The 21,359-nt window shown below is 55.5% G+C and overlaps 1 protein-coding gene and 1 long non-coding RNA gene across 6 annotated transcripts in view; one reads left to right on the top strand and one right to left on the bottom strand.

Moving 5' to 3' along the window:
- Positions 1–6: 6 nt before the first annotated feature.
- Positions 7–8,462, bottom strand: LOC115937368 (uncharacterized). Of its 5 annotated transcripts, XR_014145140.1 has the most exons (5): positions 7,917–8,018; positions 7,343–7,462; positions 6,707–6,838; positions 2,714–2,881; positions 7–302 (listed from the first exon to the last, which is right to left on the bottom strand). It is a non-coding gene; the product is annotated as an uncharacterized LOC115937368 (long non-coding RNA). The 5 variants fall into 5 exon arrangements; XR_014145138.1 differs by lacking the exons at positions 7–302; positions 2,714–2,881 and adding an exon at positions 5,195–6,062; XR_004072665.2 differs by lacking the exons at positions 7–302; positions 2,714–2,881; positions 7,917–8,018 and adding an exon at positions 8,327–8,462 and having other exon boundaries at positions 5,195–6,838.
- Positions 8,463–9,348: 886 nt separating this feature from the next.
- FAM20C (FAM20C golgi associated secretory pathway kinase) overlaps positions 9,349–21,359 on the top strand; it is a 19,497-nt gene continuing 7,486 nt past the window's right edge. The window contains exons 1-3 of the mRNA XM_081819188.1: positions 9,349–9,956; positions 11,804–11,982; positions 20,671–20,749. Of these exons, the coding sequence (XP_081675314.1) occupies positions 9,349–9,956; positions 11,804–11,982; positions 20,671–20,749 (866 nt within the window). The remainder of the gene's footprint in view (positions 9,957–11,803; positions 11,983–20,670; positions 20,750–21,359) is intronic.

The raw sequence follows: 21,359 nt of genomic DNA on the forward strand, positions 1-21,359 counted from the left end.
GGCAGGCATCCTCCCTGGCAAGGGCTGTAGGGGACCCTTTTGACCACATGCCCCAGGGCAGAGCCTGAAGTGTGCAGAGGACAGGGAGCCTCAGGAGGAGGGGCCTGCCGGAACCTGCTCGGGGCCCACCTGGGGCTTGCACCCAACAAACAGAGGAGACTTGGAACTTTCATGATTTGGCTGAGGAGGTTGTCAGCACTGGCCATGGGGGTCAAAGCTCCTCTTCACACAACTGCTCCCCCAGGGAGAACTCAACATCCCCACACCGGGCAGGGTATCAGCTTGAGACTTGTGCTCCAGACCTGGAAAATCGAGGGCTCTGTATAAGTTTTGCTGTAATTTAGTTTCTCACTTGAATCTTGCGTTTGCCTCCAAATATCAGAACTTAGTTTTCTAATATCTGCAATTTCATCTCTAATCGGCAAACCCGTAGATTACATTATGCATAAAGTAATGTTTGATGAATGCCTTTTAATTTCACAAAATGCCTCTTTCTAAAATTATTCCCCTTGACCCAGGAAAAGACAGAATGATGTCACTGGCAACTTGGAGATAAGAATGTTTTGCAAGTTCTATCAATTTTGGCTTTCTACATTCAGGTTAGGAAACACAGATGGACATCGGAGTGATGTCCTCAATTGTTGAGAGGAAGGAGACAATCTAACTGATAACATGTTCAATTGCTCTGTCCCCGTCCTCCCCCAGACCCTCCCCTTAGCAGGGGCAATGGCCGCAGAAGAATCGGTGGTCCCAAAGCAGCGCCCCAAGTGCCTTGCAGTCGGGATCTGGAGGCATCTGCCTTGTAATGTCTGTGCTGCCTGCCGAGGACCAGAGCTGGGCCAATCCAGCAACAGTATCCAGCCAGCCTGGGACCCACGAAAGCTGCACAAGAGCTTCTGGGAGAGCCCCTACCTGTCTGCACACTCTGCCCAGGTGCCAGTCAACTTCTTCATCTGCCTGTTCACAAGGCCCCTCACGGGAGCCTCCTAAGCTCTCCGGGCAGTGGAGATCTCACACCCCCAGATTCTTATGACTCTGTGTCTACCCGTCTGCTTTCCGTGAGGCCCGAGCCTCTGTGGAACCGAGAACACTGCGTGGGCTTCCTTGTGGCTCCCACATGGGTGCACTCAGCTGAAAGTCTTCATTCAGAACAGAGAGCTGGAGGCAGCCACTCGTGTTTCTTGAGAATTTTCTGTGCTACGAACCCTGGCCACTTAGAGCGCTGGCTCCCCACTTGGACACGTGGATTCTACCTTCCAGCACCCTTCCCACAGCCCTGGGAGGAGGAAGGGTACTCCCGTCCACTGTCGCTCAGGGCAGAAGCCAGACTCAGAAATCCAAGCAATGTTGCGTGCCTCATGAGTGCGACGCGACCGCAGCTGGATACAGATCTGGCTAATCTGACCCAGAGCCCTGCCCCTACTGACCCACCAGGGCAAAGAAGAGTGGCTCCAAGTGTATGGACTGAGCCACATGGGAACGGAGAACTCTGAGCACCAGCGATGTGTGCATGGCGCCAGGCGCTTCCAAGACAGCTGCCAATTGAATCCTTGCCACAAACATCCCTTTCGCAGCAGGGAAACCGAGGCCCCAGAAATGCATCCACATGCTCACCATCACTTTGCCAGCGAGGGATGGACCAAGCTGGACCCAGGTCTGCAGGGCTTCCTGCTCTACCCCCTGGCACCAGCTGTGCCCACAGTCCCCCTCCAACCACCCTGTCCTGGGGCTCAGTCCCCAGCCCCAATGCATATGCAGCTGTGGGAGGGCAGTGTGGGACTCTGCAGGCCTCTGCTTCCTTATAAAAAGTAGTCACAGTACCTGTACTTTGTAAGGGTGATTCGCTATGTGGCCACTATTGGTGGCCGTCGGCTGGCCCCACCGGCAGCTCCTCTATCCTTCCAGGGGTCCCATCTGGGGTCCCATCTGGACTGGTGATGTGGCCCCCATGGGGGTCTGTCCCCTTATTTTCAAAGGCCAGTGTCTGCAGGGTAAGGACTCCCTCTCACCCCTAAGGCCAGATGTGGTGACCTCTAGGAGCAGGGTTCACTTTGGCCAGAGCAGACGTCAGCCTGGTCCCGGCCCCATTGACCTACCCGGGTTTTCCCAACAGAATCATCCCAGATCCTCAAACACGTCTTCCTTCCTTCCCTTCTTCAGGGCTGACAATGTGGACTCTGGGATTCTCCACAGGACCATGTGTTACCCGCTAGCATCCTACTGGTCACTAAGCGTGTTTCCCATGACCAAAGAGTGACACACCATGAGAATCTTCTGGGACTAGAACGTGTGCCCTTCCAAGGAGCTGGGGGAAAAGCCCTGGGCCGCCGCCTGCATGTGAACTTGGGTCCTCGCTGGGAGGCGCAGTCTCAGACTGGTCCCTTGATGCTGGTTTTGCCTTGTGGTTAGGAATTACAGCTGCTTTTTGCTTCAATGACACCAAGTGAGTCTGCTGAGGGCAGTTTGGTTAACTGTCAGCGAGAACATTTTTATACTTGTAACCTGTAATACTCCAACAACTGGTTTTTAAGAACTACATATTGAGTATCTGAACTATGAGCCACTCTGCCCCTGCAGCTAAGACTGGTGTGTGCTCCCTGCCTCCTGCCCCATGAATCTCTACATTCCCTCTGTTTTCCATCAAAGAAAGTGTGATTATTTTATAAATTCTAGGGCATCGTTTTATCATATACGATTATGACTGCAAACTCACTTTCCTCCACAATTCAGGAGACACAAGGTATTGTCATGGCCTCTCAAGAATGCCTTGCTGGGTTGAGTTGCTTCCTTGTGTAGACGGTGGTGGGAAGCTCGGGTCTGGCCCTGCCTGGCTCAGAGCAGGGATGTGGACACACAGTGAAACTTTTCATCATGTTCCTTCCTAGGTGGATGAAAATAAAGTGATGTGACTAAACCTATGGCATGGAAATGGAAATTCAGACCTCACATAAATGATGTCAGGTGGCAACAGGCAGAACAAGGAAGCAGGGTGAGGGGTGGCAAGTAAGGGCATGAAGATCTAAAAGAAATGAGGGAGCAAGCCCACAGACATCTGGGCAAAGAATCCTTCAACAGCACATGCAAAGGCCCTGGGGTATACACCTGCTTGCCTAGGAAGTAGAAGAGAGAGCAGTATAAGACAAGTCAGAGAGTGGGGTAGAGGCAGGTCCTGGATGGCCTTGCAGGTCATGGGCAGTGCTTTGGATGGAGAGTAACTGAAGGACTTTGGGCGAAAACTGACCTGTTCTATTTGTCTTAATAAGATCGCTCTGATGTCCTGTGCAGCATGCAGTGGGGGCGGGGAGGGCAGGGCAAGGACGAAATCCAGGAAAACCAGGGAAGAGGATGTCCCAACAGTCCAGGCAATTGACGCCAGTTTCAATCAGCAGTGGAGGTGGTAAGGACATGTTTTGAAAACTGCATTAACAGGATTTATGTCCGGGATGATTCCAAGATTTCTCGGCCCAGGCAAATATCTGACCAGTAGGAGTGTTGGGGTGGTGGGGGACGGCTGGGGGCTGAGGGCAGATTTTGGTCTTGGGCATGCTGGGTTTGAGATTTTCATTGGTAATCCAAGCGGAAAAAGCCAGTTGGGCATTCGTTCTGCAGACATGGGGTGGGAGTGCACCGATGACATTTAGTGGGACTGGAGGAGACACCAGGGGTGCATGGAGACAGGGGTCCCGGGACTGAGCTCGTGTCTCCAGGTGCAGGAGCCAGGCAATTGGACTGCCCAATGAGGGCAGCAGAGAAGGAGCAGTGGTGGTAGGAGGGGACTGGGATCTGCTCGTGGTTGGGATATTAGGGCTGGAGCAGGGGAGATGGGGGAAAAAGGAGCCTGGAAGTCCCAAGCCCATGAGGACATGGCCACATGTATGTTTCAGAAGCACTTCTTCATTGAACGGAGTGTTTATAACAAACCTCTGGTGAGTGGGATGGAGCAGCAAGTTCCACAGGCACCCCAGTCAAAGAGACGCAATTTCCTACTCTTTGTGGTTTGCTGGGCATTTTAACACTGCTAAGTGCTGAATTTTACAAAGTGGATTTTCAGCACCTATCGAATGATCAGAGGATTTTCTCCTTCATCTGTGAAGTGAACACAGTGGAGTGCTCGCTGCTTAGAGGTGGGATGGCCTTATCTGGGGGACACCAGCGTCAGGATTGTCTGAAATGGCCAGTGACTCTCCACCCTTTTCTTCCACTTTGGAGCGATTTCTGTAACATGCCAGGTGTCTGTTCCTCAAGTGTCTGATAAAGGTCAGGCAACACGGGCCTGACTTCTGTGTTTAGGGATAAATATTTGATCATTTTTCAACTTCTCCTACGATGATTGGTCTAGCCCCATTTTCTAGACCTTTGTTTGAACTTTTCTTTAAAAACACCTCTTTGGTTTGCATCATCAAGCTGATATCGTGGCACCATCTCATCAGGGACTTTCAAGCCTGTCCCCCTCCCAGCCCTGCGCCTCACTCCAGAGCCCTCATCTGCATGCCCTTCTGTCCCTCACTCTGGCCTCACCACTCACTGGCTCTCCCACTGGCCTTTTCCATCTTCTTAGCCACCTCCAGCACTGCTTACTTTCTAATGCATTTGCTTTTGGTTTGTTCTGCGTTAATTCGTCCCTTCTTTATTTGGGATTTTTAAAATTGCTCTTCTTTTAGTTTCTTGGACTGAAAACTCAGTTCACGTACATGTGGTCATTATTGTGTTCTAGTGAGTGGGGTCATCACCCCAACTTCCCTCTGAGCGCCCCTTTGGTGGCCTCCTGAACATTTTAATGGGTGCTGTTCTCATTTGCTTTCATTTTTAAATAGTGTGTAATTTCCCTTCTGGTTTCCTTGATGACCTCCAAATTATATATACGAGTTTTTATTTGTGGTATTAATTTCAGGTAGAAATATTTTTAAAGCTTAGCTCTTGTTTTTATTAAACTGCGTTGTGTTCAATGAACAGACTGCAGATCATGTATGCATGTGTTTCTGCACGAATGTGTATATGCACACAGAGTGAACGGACTGCAGATCACGTATGCATGTGTTTCTGCATGAATGTGTATATGCACACACAGTGAACAGACTGCAGATTGGCCGCCTTTGCAATTTCTTAACATTTCCCTTATGGTCAAAAGATGGTCAGTTTTGTGGCTCTTTGTGAATGATAGAATATAAATCATGTATTTGAGCAATCCAAAATGTCCAAAATAAAGTCAAGTTTTTATTGTTTTATTTGTTCATTTTTGGCTTTTTGACCTGTTGCTTTAAATTAGAACAAAGAAGCTCTATTTTCCAATGACCCCTCAGGCTATGGCCTTGTGGCTGAGGAATGAATGAGCCAAAGGCCCCACCTTGTCCACTGAATGCTTCCCCACTCCCCCTGTTCCAAGTCACCCCAGGAGTCCCTCAAAGCCAGCACAGAGGACAGTGGTCTCAACTCACCTTCTTCTGGGGGGACATCTCTCCTGGGTAAGGTCTGCTGGCCAGGCCCGTTACCCCATCACCCCTGCCCGCCAAGTCCAGTTCCACTTTCTCTGGTGCCAGCAGACAGGGGTTAAAAGTGCACACCCCATGATGCCTGGACACAGGTGCCGGGTGAAGACCATGACCTGCTCCTCCTCCCTGCTGTCTGTCTGCCCCCAGCTCCCAGAATAGCCTGTGGTCAAGGCTGGCCTGTGGTAAACCGCCACAGAAGCCTCCCTGCTGGGTCCTGGATGAGTAATCCTTAGGAAAACATCGAAGGGTCTGAAAGATGTAGGTGCCAGGACTTAGTGGGTGGGTCCCTCTGGGCCTCCCTCCTGGGCCCTTCTGGAATGTTCTCCAGCCATTTGGCCAGGAAAACCAGTCATCTTCCGCTGATAGGCCTGCAGCTCCCAGGACAGTCTTCCTCCAGCAGCTCTGCCTCCTCACCCGGTTATGCAAACCCCAAGTGTCTTCCCCACCCTCGTCCTTGTGGTGCGGGTTCCACGTCACAGATGACCGCTGTCCTGGCTCCTCCATCCCCCACTCAAGAGTCACCATTATGCCTCTCCTACACTTCCGCTCTTCCTGGGCCTCACCTCCGGTCACCTAAAGGAGCCCTGTATTAATGGCAGCTTCTCAGCCAGGCCAGCTGGTGGCTTCGCACACCCAGGGGAGGTTTAGGGTGAAAGGCTTGCCTCCGCTGTGCTTTAACCAGGACTGAGGAGTGACTGGCAGACTTCTCTGCTGCCCTAAACACTTTAGAGCAAGTGGTGCCTCCCCATGCTGCCTGTCCCCAGGGACCCAGCCACAAAGAACCCAAAGACCTTACATCTACATCCGGTACCCAGGCTGCTTGCTCCCTCTCTGCCTGGAAAATCCCTCCCTCCACCATCCACCGGGGAATGCCGTCCCCACCACTGCAGCCCACTGTTTTTTTTGTGATTTCCATGGATGAATGGATTGAACCGAATCAAATTACTCCTCAGAGCAAAGTATAAAGGGCAGAAAAATCTGGCCAAGGGTTTTCATGCTCCGTCCCTGTAGCACGTGCTCTTTTCAAAGGCCATTTCCTGTGTGTACCTAAGCCTGCTAAGGCCTGACCCTGAGTTGGATGGTGGCTTGTGGTCTGCTCTGAGCACCTGCTCTGCACCAGGGCAGAGCTGTGAACAAGGCATGGTGGGAGGCTCCTACATAGTGGGGCATATGCATTTTAGGGGAGTCAAGCCATAAACAAGAACAGAAGATGTTACCTTCAGATAGTGGCGGGTGTTGCTAGGAAAATAGAGTAGTCAGACATTGAGGAAAGGGGGTGAGGATACTTCGAAACCATCTGGTCAGCGAGACAATGACTCTTCAAGGTGATAGTTGAGGTGAACCAAGACCTAGGCAAGAGAGCCATCCAGTGGTGAACAGGAGTCCAACTAACACCTCAGATCCCCAAAGAATCCATCAGGGGAGGGGCATGAATAAGTGCCCTGTGAGCCCCAGTGAGGCCCCCTACATGATGTCTACAATTCATGGGGTCAGGTCACCCCACGGCCACCCTGAGGACACGGACCAGGGGAGGGCTGAGGGGGCCAGAGACTGCAGAACCCCAAGGCCAAGGGAGACATTGTGGGGCTCATGGTTCTGCTCCCCCAGTGGAAGGGGGAGGGGCTTGCTCACCAACCTCCATCTCAGCTTGGATATCATCTCCTTGACCTCTCTGGGTAAACTTGCCCAAAGTTACCTCTTCTGCACACAAATGGTGCAGTGTGGGAGGGAGGGGAGCTCCATCTCCAGGTCAGACCCACCTTCACACCCTGCCCCCTCCAACCTCCAGCTCCAACTCCAGAAGGGCTGAGTGACCATTTCACTTACTTCCAATGACTTCAGAGACACTTAACTTCACTGACTAGCTGGGCTGGGACTCCTCTCCTTCACCAAGCATCTAGTGGGTGCCTACTGCATGTTCGGGCCTGGGCCAGACATGGAGATTCAATGATGAGGCTCAGGGATGAAGTACCCTGAATTCAGGTAAGAGGAAATTGAAGTCCAGAGAGGGCAGTGAGATGCCCAGGCAGCACAGCAAGTGGACATGAAAGCAGGGGCTCCCTCCTTGGCCCCCCACCAGAGACTGCTTCCCCTCTCAGTAGTGCCAGGGGCTGAAAACAATTTGCAGGGCCTGGAGGGCATGGGGCAGACAGCCTGTTTGCTTGGCGATGGATATGTTTGGACTGCCTTCCCCGGCCAGGTTCACTTAACCCTTCTCACCAGGACTTTAGACTGACGTCCACATTAATATTCCCTTTTGGGGTCTGGGGGCCCAGAAGTTGTGTGGGCCCAAAAGACGGAAGAGGCCACGTAGAAGTGCCACGCCCCTGGGTCTGGATGGCTGATTTTCCGCATGTAGAGAAGCAAATGACACACACACACACACACACAAGCCAGGGAGGTGCGGCCTCCGCAAACACCAGGTACCTCTCAGTGCCAAGCGTATCCTAGCACTGGGGCGCCCGCGCCACCAGAGTTAAGGCGCAGGCGTGTCCCCTTGGGGTGGGGTGGGGCCCCAGCCGGGTGCAGGAGCTGCTCTAGCATCCCCTCCGGATTTGCTATTTGGGCGAAATACCGAGCTCCTCTCGTCTCTCCGCCGGCGGCGCCCGGTCGCCCCTTCCTCCCCTCGCCGGCAGCGGGGCGCGCGGGGGGCGTCCCCGAGGCGGGGGGCGGGGGCACAAGGTCGCCGCCCGGCGGGGAGCTCATCCGGCGGCGCAGACGCCCAGCGGCTCCGGGGAGGGATTTGGCCTGGGCTCTGGCCCTCGGCTCATCTGGGGAGGAGCCTGGAGGCTGCAGCTGGCGGCGGCCGGCCCCGGGCAATCGGAGGTCCTACGTACCGCTGCCTGGCCGAAGAGCCCCCCTAGACATCGCCCGCGCGCGCTCCCCGTGCTGCAGGAGCCCGCTCGCCGCGCCCGAGCCCTCCGGCCTTCGTCTCTCGGGTCTCTCCGTCTTCTCTCGGCCACCGAGGGAAGAAGGCGCCCTCTCCTTAGCGGGCCCGGAGCTGCAGAAGCAACGCGGGGCGCGGCCGAGGGGAGGAGAAAGGAGAGGGAGCGGAGTCGGCTCGGGCCTGGCCGTGACTCGCGGGGCTGCGTCTCCGCCAATCTGCGGGCGCTGACGCGGGGGGCGGCTCCGCGGCTCTCCGATATCTGCCGGCCCGGGCGCGGGGCGCCCAGAGACTCGGCCGCGCGGGCGCTGCGCTCCGGGGACGGCCGCTGCACCTGCCCGGGGACCTCCCCGGCCGCTCCGTGCGCCCCCCAACCCCGTACCCGCCCCCTCCTTGTCCCCGCGGCCCTGCGCCCTGCTCCGCCTCCAGGTCCCCGCCTCCGGACCGCAGCGTGAGAGAGACGAGCCTTGCCCGAAGGAGCCGCCCCTTCTCCGCCTGGCCAGCCCGGCGCCTGGCGCGGCCCACGGAGCCGCGGAGGGGACTGCGCCGCGCCATCTCCACCGCCACCCCCAGGCCGCCGCGCCCTGGCCTAGATGGGCCGCAGCGTCGGGCCCCTGCGCGCCGGATGAGCGCAGAGACCACAAGCCGGCCGCTGAGTGCGCGGGGCCTCACCCGGCTGCGCACCCAGCTCCGCGGACGAGGGCCGCTAGGCCCGGCCGCTGAGGGCGCGGCCACTCCGGAGAGGCGAGAGGGAACGGCCCCGAGATGGCCCGGCGAGAGGGCTCTTTGGCGGTGGGCGCCCTACACGTGGTGCGGGCCGGGGAACAGCCCTGGAGCTGGTAGCTGTCCGACGCCAGATGGACCTTGACCTGTGCCTGGGCACTGCGTTCGTGCCAAGCCAAGACTAGCTGGGGCACGGACGGAGCGCGCTCTAGGAGGTCGCCCGGAGCCCAGGCCGCGCTCGCCGGCGCGGCCATGAAGATGATCCTGGTGCGCAGGTTCCGCGTGCTCATCCTGATGGTGTTCCTGGTGGCCTGCGCGCTGCACATCGTGCTGGACTTGCTGCCCAAACTGGAGCGGCGCGCCGTGCGGCCCTCGGGGGAACCCGGTTGCTCGTGCGCGCAACCCGCGGTCGAGGCGGCGGCGCCTGGCTGGGCCAAGGCGCGGGGCCGCCCCGGGGAGCCCCCCGCCGCCTCGTCCGCGGCTGGCGACGCAGGCTGGCCCAATAAACACACGTTGCGTATCCTGCAGGACTTTAGCTCCGACCCTTCCTCCAACCTCACATCCCACTCTCTGGAGAAACTGCTGGCCGCAGCCGAACCGGCCGAAGGCGCCTTGCAGGGGCAGGAACCCGGCAGTCCCCGGCCCCGCGATCCCGCGCACCGGCCACTGCTCCGAGATCCTGGGCCCCGTCGGTCGGCGCCGCCCCCTGGCCCGAGCGGGGACAGCTCTCTCCTGGCTAGGCTGTTTGAACACCCACTCTACCAGGTGTCGGTTCCACCGCTGACGGAGGACGACGTCCTCTTCAATGTGAACAGCGACATCAGGTTCAACCCCAAGGCGGCAGCTGAGAATCCTGACTGGTGAGTGAGGCGAGAGGCAGCTCAGGGTGGGTGCTGCCAGGCCCCGGACCCTCAAGCAGCCATCAACCTGTGCTCCCCTTCCCAGGAAATGCCCTTGCACACCCCAGGCATTGTTTAAAGAGGCCCAGGGGCTCGGGAACCCCCAGGGGCATGGGCCCCCCATGGCAGAGTTCCCAACCCCCACGCCCCCTCCTCCGAGGGGAGCTTTGTGAGGCAGGAGAGGATGCTGCCTCTTGCTCAGGGCAGTGCCTTTGTCTCCAGAATGACTGCCTCCTTGAGAAGGGCTGCTGGGTGGTTTGGGAGCTACTCCCTGTGGAGTCGGGGGAGGGTCAGTGCTGACTCCATAGGACAGCAGTGCTGGCCTGTGAGGTCCTGGTCGCTGGCTCTGGAAACTAAGTCAGGCAATGCATGCACCAGCCGGCAAAGGAGTGAATGAGAGAGCCTGCCCCTAACCTTTCCCTGGGGAGCTGCTGGCCACCGAGCTTTCAGATGTCCGGCGACATTTCTCCAGTGGACACGTCAGGAAAGTCTGCAGAAGCCTAATGAGCCTTGTAAGCCAGTCGCTGAGAACAAAATTAGCAGAGGGGCCTGCTGGCCCCAGTGAGGCGTAACAAAAGGGTTCTCCCAGCCCTGGTGCAAACAGCAGCTGCCCTTGGAACGCTGCCAGCTCCGTTGGGTGACAGCTTCATAAAAGGTGAGAAGCATCCTCAGGAGCATCTCCTTAAGCTGTCCCGGTTTAAACCCTTCCCCCCAGGCCCTCCACAGCCACGCAGTTCAGAATAAGCAGATTCTGCAGCCTGGAGTAGTGAAATATTAACTAGCAGCAAGGCCAGAATAAATAGCTACCCAAGCAACTCAGGGGGAAGGCAGCTTCCCAAAACATCTTATACAAACCCTTTCTACCCTGAAATTTGACTAGGCCCAGGCTTTTCTGTCAAAATACACCACGGTGTTTGGTGGCGTCTGAGCTTTGTCTGCTGGCCAGGTTCAAGGAAATGCTCAGAAACTTGAGAATCAGAGCAGTGGCCCAGGCTTGGGGCTCTTCACAGGAAGGACAGAGCCCAGGACCGGTGGTCAGTGATGTGGCCCTGGTGGGACAGGGCTTGGGGCCAGAAGGGCCTCATTTGCAGGTGTATTAGAGCTAAGACAAATTCCACTTTCCCTCCAGCCCAGCAGCAGATAGGCTCTGTCCTCCCGCAGACTGGCCCCTTGACCCCGGAGATGTAAGGACAGGCCACATGGGCAGCAGGTCCTCACATTGGGCCTCAGCAGGAGTGAGTGCCTGCCTCTTTCCTCTCTCCCCACCCAGGACTGCTCTCATTAAAATCAAATTTAGCTTCTTGCATCATTTCTACCCTTGGTTGTTGGAACCAAAGCAGAGTGCCCAGGGAAGGTTTCTGACAGGCGGGGTGTGTCTCTGATGTGCACACAGTTTGTGGTGAAAGAAGGCTCGCTTGTCTGTCACCAGGAAGGGCTGACAGCCTCTCATACCCCAAGCTGACATCACACTTGCTGGGCTGTTTTCGTGACCCCAGGACAGACTCGGTAGGGCCTGGCACTGAAGCTCTGGGCTTGATCTTGATTTAGTTATAGCTGTCTGGGCGTCTCCTGAGGGAAAGTAAGAATTACAGTTTAGATATGTTATTAGTTAGTACAACAACAGCCACAGAAAAAGTAGGGATGTCCACAAAGTCCTGTTTGGGCAGAGGCATCTTTGAACGAATCTGCATTTGTTTGGATCCAAAGTTAAAACCTTGGCATTGGCACCAACTCACCCGTATTCATCCAGAATCTTACCACTCTCTGTTCTTTCCCTGCTGACTCCGGGTCCCCTTCATTTTCTGTAGGCCACGTGAAGGCACTGAAAATGAAGAATTCTTGCCCACGGGGGAGGTGGCAGTGGACTCCTACCCCAACTGGCTTAAGTTCCACATCGGCATTAACCGGTATGAGCTCTACTCCAGACATAACCCAGCAATCGAAGCCCTCCTGCGTGACCTCGGTGCTCAGAAGATAACCAGTGTTGGTAGGTGCCCTCCCTGAGCTTTCCGATGGGGTCAGGTGTGCTGGGGGCTGGCTTTCCTTCGCAGGAGAGCTGGGAAGCCGTTGCTCCTTGCTGGAACATCGCTTCCTGGAGTGGTTGGTAAGGGCAGCCTTCTAGAGGGACAAACCTGCAGGGCCTCGAAGGGAGAGCAGGGACACCTTCGATGCCGTCAGTGGTTCTGGGGCTACCGCCTGCTTTCGCAAGGCTAGCGAGGGGGGGAGGGGTGCTGCACAGCCATTCCTGTTGCGTTCTGCTTACCCACCTGAGGAGGGGCACTTTCCAGGCTACAGTGTAAAGAAGGGGCATGTGCCCCTGATGGCTGGGGCCCCTCCCTCAGCAGAGCAGGGAGACCCAGGGCAGAGCTCAGAGACCAGCTCCGCACCAGAGCTCTGCCAGGTGCTCCTGCCATTTCCTGTGCCCAGGGAGTGACCAGGGCTCAGCTCTGTCTCGGGGGGAGGCCCACATGCTTGGTAATTCAGAGGCAACATCATTGAGTACTTTGGGATCTGCTGAATTTCAGGACAAAAAAAGGCATCCAATTACTGATTTCAGGGAAATGTGTCAGCAGCAGTTTCTGAGCATGGAGGTTTGCTGCCACTGTTCCCAGGCCTGGAGGCCATTGTTTGTGAAGGTCCGCATTAGTCACTGGTGGCTCCAAGAGGCGGTGAGGGATGGGCTGAGGCCCTGGGGTGGAAAAAACAGTCCTGGGGGCTTTGCAGGAAGCTAGCCTGGGGACACACAGCTGGGAAGGGGTGGAGGGAGGCCAGTCGGGGGCAACATGAGTGCAGGTCCCCACCCTGTGCTGTGGAGTAGGCAGTTCCAGACACTGTCGTCTTGGTGTTCCCCTAAGCAACACTGAGGCTGAAAGGGGCCCAGTATCCTGGGGATCCATCCAGTTGCTGAAACAAGGGAGTGAGGCTGACCAGTGGGTTTTCCAGAGGTCTTTAAGGACTGTTTTTGGCTCCTTCTGCCCAGTACTGAGCTGTTTGCTGGGCATCTGCCTTGCTGCGTAGCTTTTCTCTAGCATGTGATTGCTCACCTTCGTGAAAGGGATCGCGCAGGAAAAAGCTGGTGTTTCTTCTCTTAGCTGGCTGCACAGGAGGAGTCTGAGCACCTCCCCGGACCCCAGCCCGGCCTCAGCCCTCCCCATGAGAAGCTCAGCCTCCCTCCTGCCCCTTGCAGGTGTCAGAGGCTTCAGGTGGTGCTGGGAAGCAGTCTGTGTGCACGACAGAGATTGTCCTGTGGACAGCCATGTCCAGGGTGCCCCTTTCACTCCTGAGAGTAGACGAGGCCATTAAAGAAGTATCCAGGGCCTTGACCGACTCGTTCACCCATTCAGTAGATTTCCTCGGACATCTCCTGCACTTCAGGCCCCTTTCTGGGTAGTGGGTTGAGGATGAATGAACCTCAACAAGGTTCTGCTGCAGCTGACCTGAGAGGCCCAGGGCGGGGGGCAGGAAACGGATACACAATGGGGAAGAATAAATGCTTGGAACACTATTCACATAGAATCTAGGAGGGTTTAGAAAGGAGGTGACCTCCATCTAGAAGGAGGGATATGGAGCACCTTCTATGAGAAAAGACGTCTGACCAGGGGCTTAAATGAAGTGTAGGCGTTTGTCATAAAAGGGGGCATGGAGGGCTGGGCTTTCTGGGAAAATGAGAACAATGTTTTAAAAATTAGAAATGGTTTTAGGGAAGTACAATGTTAAGAGGTCCTGCTTTGCTGCTGTGCGTGGCACCCCTCTCTGCCTCGGTTTCCCCATCTGTCAAATGGGATTGTGGCTGCTCAGGTACATTGCATGTGTTCTGATAAGATGGTGCATATGACCAAGCTTGTAAATATTAACCAGTTTTTTGCAGGGTCCCCACTCAAGTGCAGCGTCTGGGGTGGAGGAAGGGCTACTGGGATTTCAAAGGCTGGCCAAGCTCGCCATATCCCTCAGGGAACAAACAGCCTCCAGCTCTCCCCGGACAGCCACTCTGTGCAGAGGACAGGGCCCAGCAGCTCGGCGAGCAGCTACAGAGAGAAGACAGGTGGCTGGGGCTTGCAGGCACATTGCCCACCCGAGGCGTCCTCCCCTCCCTCTTCCCCCAGGGGCCTGGCCTGCAGGCGCCTCCCACCCACTTTGGTCTGACTGCCCGGGGCAGGGGTGCCTGGCTTGCCTGAGCACGGTGGACCGAGCCCGTGCCTGGGGATCCCACCCCAGGGTTCTGGCGTGGTCATGCCTGGTGGTGTGAGTGGGAATGGGTCCTCGCACGTCTGTCTCCGGTGGGCCATCTCTGCTGCTGTCACCCACTCCCAGACCGCTGTGGCCGAGCTGGTCCTTCCCAGTCCCTGTGCAGCACCCGATCAGTGCGGGAAGGCTGCCTGATGCATCCGGTGTGTGGTGTGAGTCTGGCCCTGGCGTTGACTCTGGGCAGGTGGATTAATCTCTAGTGCTCTGGGTTCTCATGTGGGTTCTAGAAAGAAGGTTCTAACCTAGGGCCTGTAATCTCTGGCTTGCCAATCTGAAATCCAAATGTAATTTGTTCAGCAAAATCTGACTCAGCCTGAACTTCTATGGGGGCAAAACCTAAACTGACAAAGCTATTTATAAATCCTTATTTTTCTCACTTGGAGCGAATATTCACATGTTCCTCTGAGGAAATTATGGGGTTCTGCCCAGACCCATTTGGGCTGTTACATAATATGTGGGATATACACATTACCTGTGCCTTCTGTCATCTGAAATTTTTGAAATCCATGAGTACTTCTGTCTTCAGAGATTTTAATGAAGGGCTTGGACCTGTGAAACCTATATCTTGGGCTATTGAGAGGCTTCAGTGAGTAAATAAGAGAAAGGTAAAAACAGGGCCTAAGCAGTGTCCCTGCCCATAGGTGTCTGTGTGGGGGGAGGGTTTCAGGGGCAGGCCAGAGCCTCCTTGACCACAGCAACCTTTGCGGGACAAGCCAGTGGAAGGCCTCAGCCGATGCTTGGCCCCACTGTCCGTGCTGCTTTGGTGAGCTCCCAGGTGAGTTCACGCCTGTGAAAAGGCCCTGGTCCACAGGGAGCCATAGGAGAGGGGCTGGCCCTGGGCCAGGCTGCAGGCATCCCTTGGAGATGCGTGCTTTCTGGGCTGCGTCTGCCCCGACATCCAGCTGGATGTTTTGACTGAGAACCCAACCCCCTGCTTGAGGTAGCAACCCCTGGTGGGCCCTTGGCTTAGCAGAGCCAGCTGGGCAGGTTTGGAAATGGAGGCCCTAGCTAAGAACTGTCTGCAAGCAGCCCCTGCACCTAGCAGTGCTGTGACCCAGAGCTGGACAGCCTTTGAAGGCCTCATGGAGAACCCTGGATGGCAGCCCCTTTATAGGAGCCCAGGCCTACCTCAGGGTCAAGATTCAGCCGTGCCATCCTCCTGAGCATGAAATGGGAGAGAGACAAAGAAGTCACACTGACCCACAGTGGTGGTGTAAGGAAGTGTCTAAGTTTCAAGAGCTGGAGATCCAACCCACTTCCAACACCCGTTCTGTAAACAGGGAAACTGAGGCCTCCAAGACGCGGGGGAGGGTGTCTTGCAAGTCCCTGCTCCCAGATCTCTGTTCCCTAGCTGTCCAGCTGTGGTGGTCCCTTTAATCTTCAAGGTGTGCATCCACTATTAAATGTGAGCCCAGAAACATTGTTGGAATGGGGAACAGTTCCTGCAAGGTTCCCAGAGCTTCCTGTCGGAAGAGTTCCATTAACTGTCCCTGTTCAGAACCACTTGATCCACTTCATGAAGCACGTGTGGCCTTCGGTACAGCTGCTGTGGCCGACAGAGATTCATTTATAGCCAGACTCCTGGCTGCTTGGTAACTGCCGTTCACTGCCTTTAAAGAGGCTCGGGATGTTATCTACCTCTATTCAGCTTGAAATCAGGCGTGCAACGCCTTCGGCTCGGGCCAGTGATAATTAAATTGCTATCGCGCACAATTATGGATGCAACGAATAAATGACACAATTAACTGCTCTGTACTTGCAATTGCTTAAAAAGGAAAAGAAGTCACACTACCATGGAGAGGGTTCAGCCAGCCTCTGGCTGAAAGATGCCACCATTACTCCATCCGGGTTGGGACACACCTGTGGTGGGTGCCTGAACACAGGAGAACCGCTCTGCAGGACCCAAGTCCTGGGCGCTAATTGATCTAGCTAGGATCCAGGACTAATTGGCTTCCAGGAACAAAGGCTGCGGCTGGGGCAGCCCAGGGTGGGCAGCTGCCTGAGGGCCTGGGGGGCTGCCCTGTCTAATTGGTCAGAGGTGGGCTCCTTGGGAAGGCAGTTCCAGCCCCAGAGAGGTCACAGTCCTCCTCCCGCCCTACGTGGTTGCAGTGGGTCCCAGTCTCCAGGTCCTGGCTCTCCGACCTGGAGACTGACAACTGAAAATGCTCAATTCACCCGGAGCACCTTAGGTCATCTGGGAGGAAGGACGCAGACCACCCAGAAGGAAGATTGCAGGCAAGGCACCACAGAAGGTGGCAAATTGCTGAGCCCCTCCTCAGTTTTCCTTCCAGCCGTCTGGTCCAAGATCAAGGACAAAAGCGCAGGCAAATGCCCCGGCACCTGCTTTCTCCATCTTGAGCAGACAACATTTGGGGCTCCAGAATCCAACAGGCATGTATTCCGATGGTGTTCCTTCTAGTCCAGGGTGTGCTGGTTTCCAGCTGGGGCAGGGCTGTACTTTCTCTTTTAAGTCAATTTAATTATCATAATAAAAAACCCTGGGCGTGCATGTGAGGAACTGAAGTTTGGTAGAGGCCTGCCAAGGTCTCACAGCAAGTGGGGCAGGAGGACCCTGGCCCTTAGAGCCTCCTCCAGCCCCTCACTCAGAGCAGCCCCCTCAATACCAGCCCCGGGGCGCCCACTGATGACGGACAGGTGGACACGCACCATGCTGCTCTCCCTTGATGCCCAAGGGCAGGAAAAGGGGCTCTGCATGGCGCCCAGGGGTCTAGGACACTGGTTAGATCCCACTCCTGCCAGGGGGTGAGGCGTGTGGGGTGGGCAGGGAAGAAGAGCTGACCTAAGTGCTCCTGGCATCACATCCCTCAGATCTGAGCCATCCTGGGCCTTAAAGCAAGGCAGTGGCTGGGAAAGTATTCAGACCACTTGCCTGACCATGATCCCTAAGGACAAACATGGATCCCAAGTCCCAGAGGCCGCCCCTGGCGGTGCCTTGCGCATGGGTGTGTTTGTGTGGGCCACCGATCTCTTCAGTAGAATTAGTTCCTTTAAAAGTCAGGAGGTGGCTCACCAAAATATGGGTTGGGGGTTCTTGTTAGAAATGGGGAACCTGGCGCTGCTGACCCTGGTTTCCACAGGAAACAAATTGCTGAGTGACCCAGGTCACTTGTCCCTGCTAGCCCTGAGGTGTATGACGCAGGATGAGCTAAAGGCAGAGCCCAGCGTCTTGTGTGTCCCACCACTCACGCCTCCTCGGTGTGGCGGTGTTGGGGTCCCCGGCCAGGACGGCACCCCTTTTCCTTTCGGGGCTGTCTCTCTCCTCCCAGGGAGGATCCTTCCTAGGAGGGTCATAAGAAATGCAGTTCCCGTTCTGGTTCTTCTGAGGGGAGCTGTGTTCTGGGGAAAGACAGCAAAACCCCACAGTGTCCAAGTGTCTTAGTGGTCATGGAATTTATAGCATCCACAACCATTAGAATAAAGTATAGGGTGTTCTATCAGTGTATATTAGCATGTATAATTACTGATGCGTGTCATTAATGATCACTAGTCAATGCTAATTAATACCATATATTAATGCATAGCTGGGGGATATGGCTCTTGAGGGAGAGCAGGAAAGACAGAGCTACATCCGTGGTCTGAATGGTGGGACACACCTGTCGGAGGCGAGCTGGGGAGGGGAGCGTGTATACAGAGGGGCCATCGCTGGGGCTTGAGCGAGCCAAGCTACCAGTTAGGTGCCCCTCGTGTGTTAGTGATTTGATGACTATAATAAGGCCCAGATTTGGGTGGGGCCATGGAGATGGAGAGAAGGTGGCCGATGGGGCTTGTTCAGGGTGTCTTCTGGGGACGTGGCCACTGGATTGTGCCAGGACAACCCTGGCCTTAGCCTGTCCTCTAGCCCACGGTGGGCTCACTGCTCAGTCAGGTGCCCCTCAGGGCTGAGGCTGGCCAGGTTTTGACAGACCTCTGTCCCCTGAGAAACATGGAGACCCAACCAGGTGAGGGCATGTCCACTGCCTCTCACATGGGGCCCTTGCTGCACACCTGGGCTTCTCTCGGAAGTTTGCCTCTGCTCCCACCGCCTCTCTCCCCCACACGGGGGCAAGATTCCTCAAGTCTGGCTTCAGGAAGAAACCCCAAACTCACACCCTGCTTCTCGAGGCCTGGTTAGTGTCCCGGCTCTGCCACTGAGGCCCTCAGCCCTGACCACCTCCCCAGGCTCATCTGCAGCGGCAGAGCAGGGCCACCCGCTCCAAGCACAGACTTGTGGGGGCATCCGCCTCTCACCCATCCCAGACGAACACTTGGCCTTTGCCACGACTTCAGGCAGTTTGCATGTGGGTTTTTGCAGACCATACCTGATTTTCAAGCAGAATTCCAAGTGTCTTCCAGCTGTCCACTCCAGCTTGGCAGAGTGAATGGTGGACCCTGGTGGGAAGGTACGTGTCCCCAGACAAGAGAAAGGTGGTGCCCAGGGCAGTTAGCAAAAGCCTGGCCTTCCCAGAGTTCTTAGTCACCTGGAGAGTCTAAGGCCCATTAATTTCTAGTTACTTGCTTGGTCCGTGGAGAGGAGCTGGTAGTGCTGTGGAAAACACAGGTCAGCAGCGCATTGAGATTCACTTCCAGAACAAGAATGACTAAACCGGCCAGATTTGCATAATAATTTATTATTCAAGAAAACCAGGATTACAGGCCCTGGAAAGAGCTGATGTGCTGTCCCCGATTGGCCTGGGAAGGAATAATTAAATCCAGTAACCCCAGTTATTACATGGAAATGGGGATATCGAATGGGGCTTAATCGGGCCACTAATTTTCTTAATGATCACTTCTGTTTTCATCTTATTAAAAATGTAATAAATGTTCATTGTTGAAATTTAGAAAGCACAGAAAAGGGAAAAAAGGAAATTGAAATCATCTGTGGTTCTACTCTTGGGGGGTAAGCACTGGGCTGTAGCTTCTTATCTGTGCATCCAGATTTTCCCACGCACTTACATACACACCTTCTAAAGAAGGCAGCTCACAGAGTGCAAATGCTTCATAAGCTGCTTTGCTTAATAATAAAATAATGAGCAGTTTGCTGCGTCATTAGAGAGTCTTTGGTACCTAGTATTCCCTCACGTGGGATTACCGTGCATTGTGCTTCTGCCCCCAAGATTGGGCATTTTTAGGTTATTTCCAATGTTTTGGAGGGAAGTGGAATTAGGTGAGGGGCTTGTTTTCCTGCAAAGGGCTCAGGCTGGGAGAGCGTCAGACAGACCCAAGCCACACACTGGTCTGGGGGAGCTGTGCCTTCAGCTCCACCTCCTGGACCCCAAGACCAGGGCGCTCCCAAGGCAGCCAGGCTGTCCCGGCCACAGATGTTGCAGAGGAAGGCACGAGCAAGTGGCTGGGTTGGGAACCCAGGAGTGGGGCTGGGCCTGGGCCCTTACAGGGGCCGTGAGAGCCACCGAAGACATTCAGGGAACTCAGAACTCCTGGCTCTTCTTCCCTCTCCTGTGGCAGTCTGCCGTCTTGAGTGTGCCATGGGCCCTGCGCCATTCTAGCTGCTCCACGAGCATTACCCACTTGATGGCAATAGCAGCCCTGCTTTGTAATGGCACGTGGTGACCTGTAGCACTGCATTGTCCTTATTTGTCCTGACCTTCACCACAGCCCCACGAAGGAGGCTGGGCAGGCATCTGTGCCCCAACTAACACAGGGGGAAACCAAGATGAGGGAGAGTGGAGGTTCCTTCCAGGGCACCCGGCCACGGGCAGCTGAGCAGGGACTCCAGCCTCAGGGCTCCTCCATGCCAAAGCCCCCGAGTATGGTGCCCCTCTAATGTGGTGCAGCCCCGGTATGGAGCACCCCCCCCCAGTGTGCTGCCCCTCGAGTATGGCACCCCTCAGTCATCCCTACTCACCTGGACTTGATCTTCACTTGCATGCACGTTCCTCCCCATTCATCCACTGCTCCAACTGGAATCCAAGAGTCAAGCTAGGTTCCTCTCTTCCCTCCACACCCCACACCCGCTCCACTAAATGGTTCCTTGGACCCCCTGATATTTCATTAATTCTTCCATTTTCCCCATCTCTGCCATCCAAGCCACCACCATCTGCTATGACTGCCTTAGCCTGCTTCCCCTGGCTTCCACCTTCCATCCTTGTAGCCAGCCCCCTAGGCACTGGGGGACAGCATCTACCTGGTTCCTGGCTATTCTGCTGTCCAGGGCTGACCACTCCCTCCTGTGGGAGGGTCAGACTGTCTGAGGGATTCTGCCCCCAGCCCCAGCACCTAAATATCAGGTGGGAGTGTTTATCAGCATCATTGCTGGAAACCCCAGACTTTCCAGGCAGAATGGGCACCCTCAGCCACATCGAGGGCCCAGGTGGGGCCGTGGGACCAGAGTGGGAGCTGGCCTCACTTGCCCACAGAGGGAGGAGTCTGAGGGCAGCAAGTGACCCCGTGTCTCTTTCCCTCTTCCTTGCAGCCATGAAGTCGGGGGGCACGCAGCTCAAGCTCATCATGACGTTCCAGAATTATGGGCAAGCACTGTTCAAACCCATGAAGTAAGTGCCAGGGGCTGGTTGGGACTGGGTGCCAGGGGCAGAGACGGGTCTGTGCTAGAGCATACAGGCAACATATTTCTGGTGAAAAATGCAGTGCTTCCTCCCAGAGGTGTTTTGGGGTGAACTGTGGGTGACGACACTGGGCTTTCTCCCCATCAAGGCAAGCGAGCAATACAGGGGTCCTGCACCCTCACCTCCTCTCTCTGGCCTCCGCAGTCCTCCCCCTCCCCACCTTCATCCAGTGGCAGATCATTCCTACCCCAGCGAGCATAAGTGGTTTTTTTGTTTGTTTGTTTGTTTTAAAGATTTCATTTATTTATTTGACAGAGAGAGACACAGCGAGAGAGGGAACACAAGCAGGGGGAGTGGGAGAGGGAGAAGCAGGCTTCCCGCGGAGCAGGGAGCCCGATGTGGGGCTCGATCCCAGGACCCTGGGATCATGACCTGAGCCGAAGGCAGACGCTTAACGACTGAGCCACCCAGGCGCCCCTAATTTTAATTTTTTTTAAAGATTTTATTTATTTATTTTGACAGAGAGAGACACAGCGAGAGAGGGAACACAAGCAGGGGGAGTGGGAGAGGGAGAAGCAGGCTCCCCGCTGAGCAGGGA

This window comes from Leptonychotes weddellii, chromosome 5 (assembly GCF_054177405.1).
Source record: "Leptonychotes weddellii isolate Sample4059 chromosome 5, ASM5417740v2, whole genome shotgun sequence".
Classification (NCBI taxonomy): domain Eukaryota; kingdom Metazoa; phylum Chordata; class Mammalia; order Carnivora; family Phocidae; genus Leptonychotes; species Leptonychotes weddellii.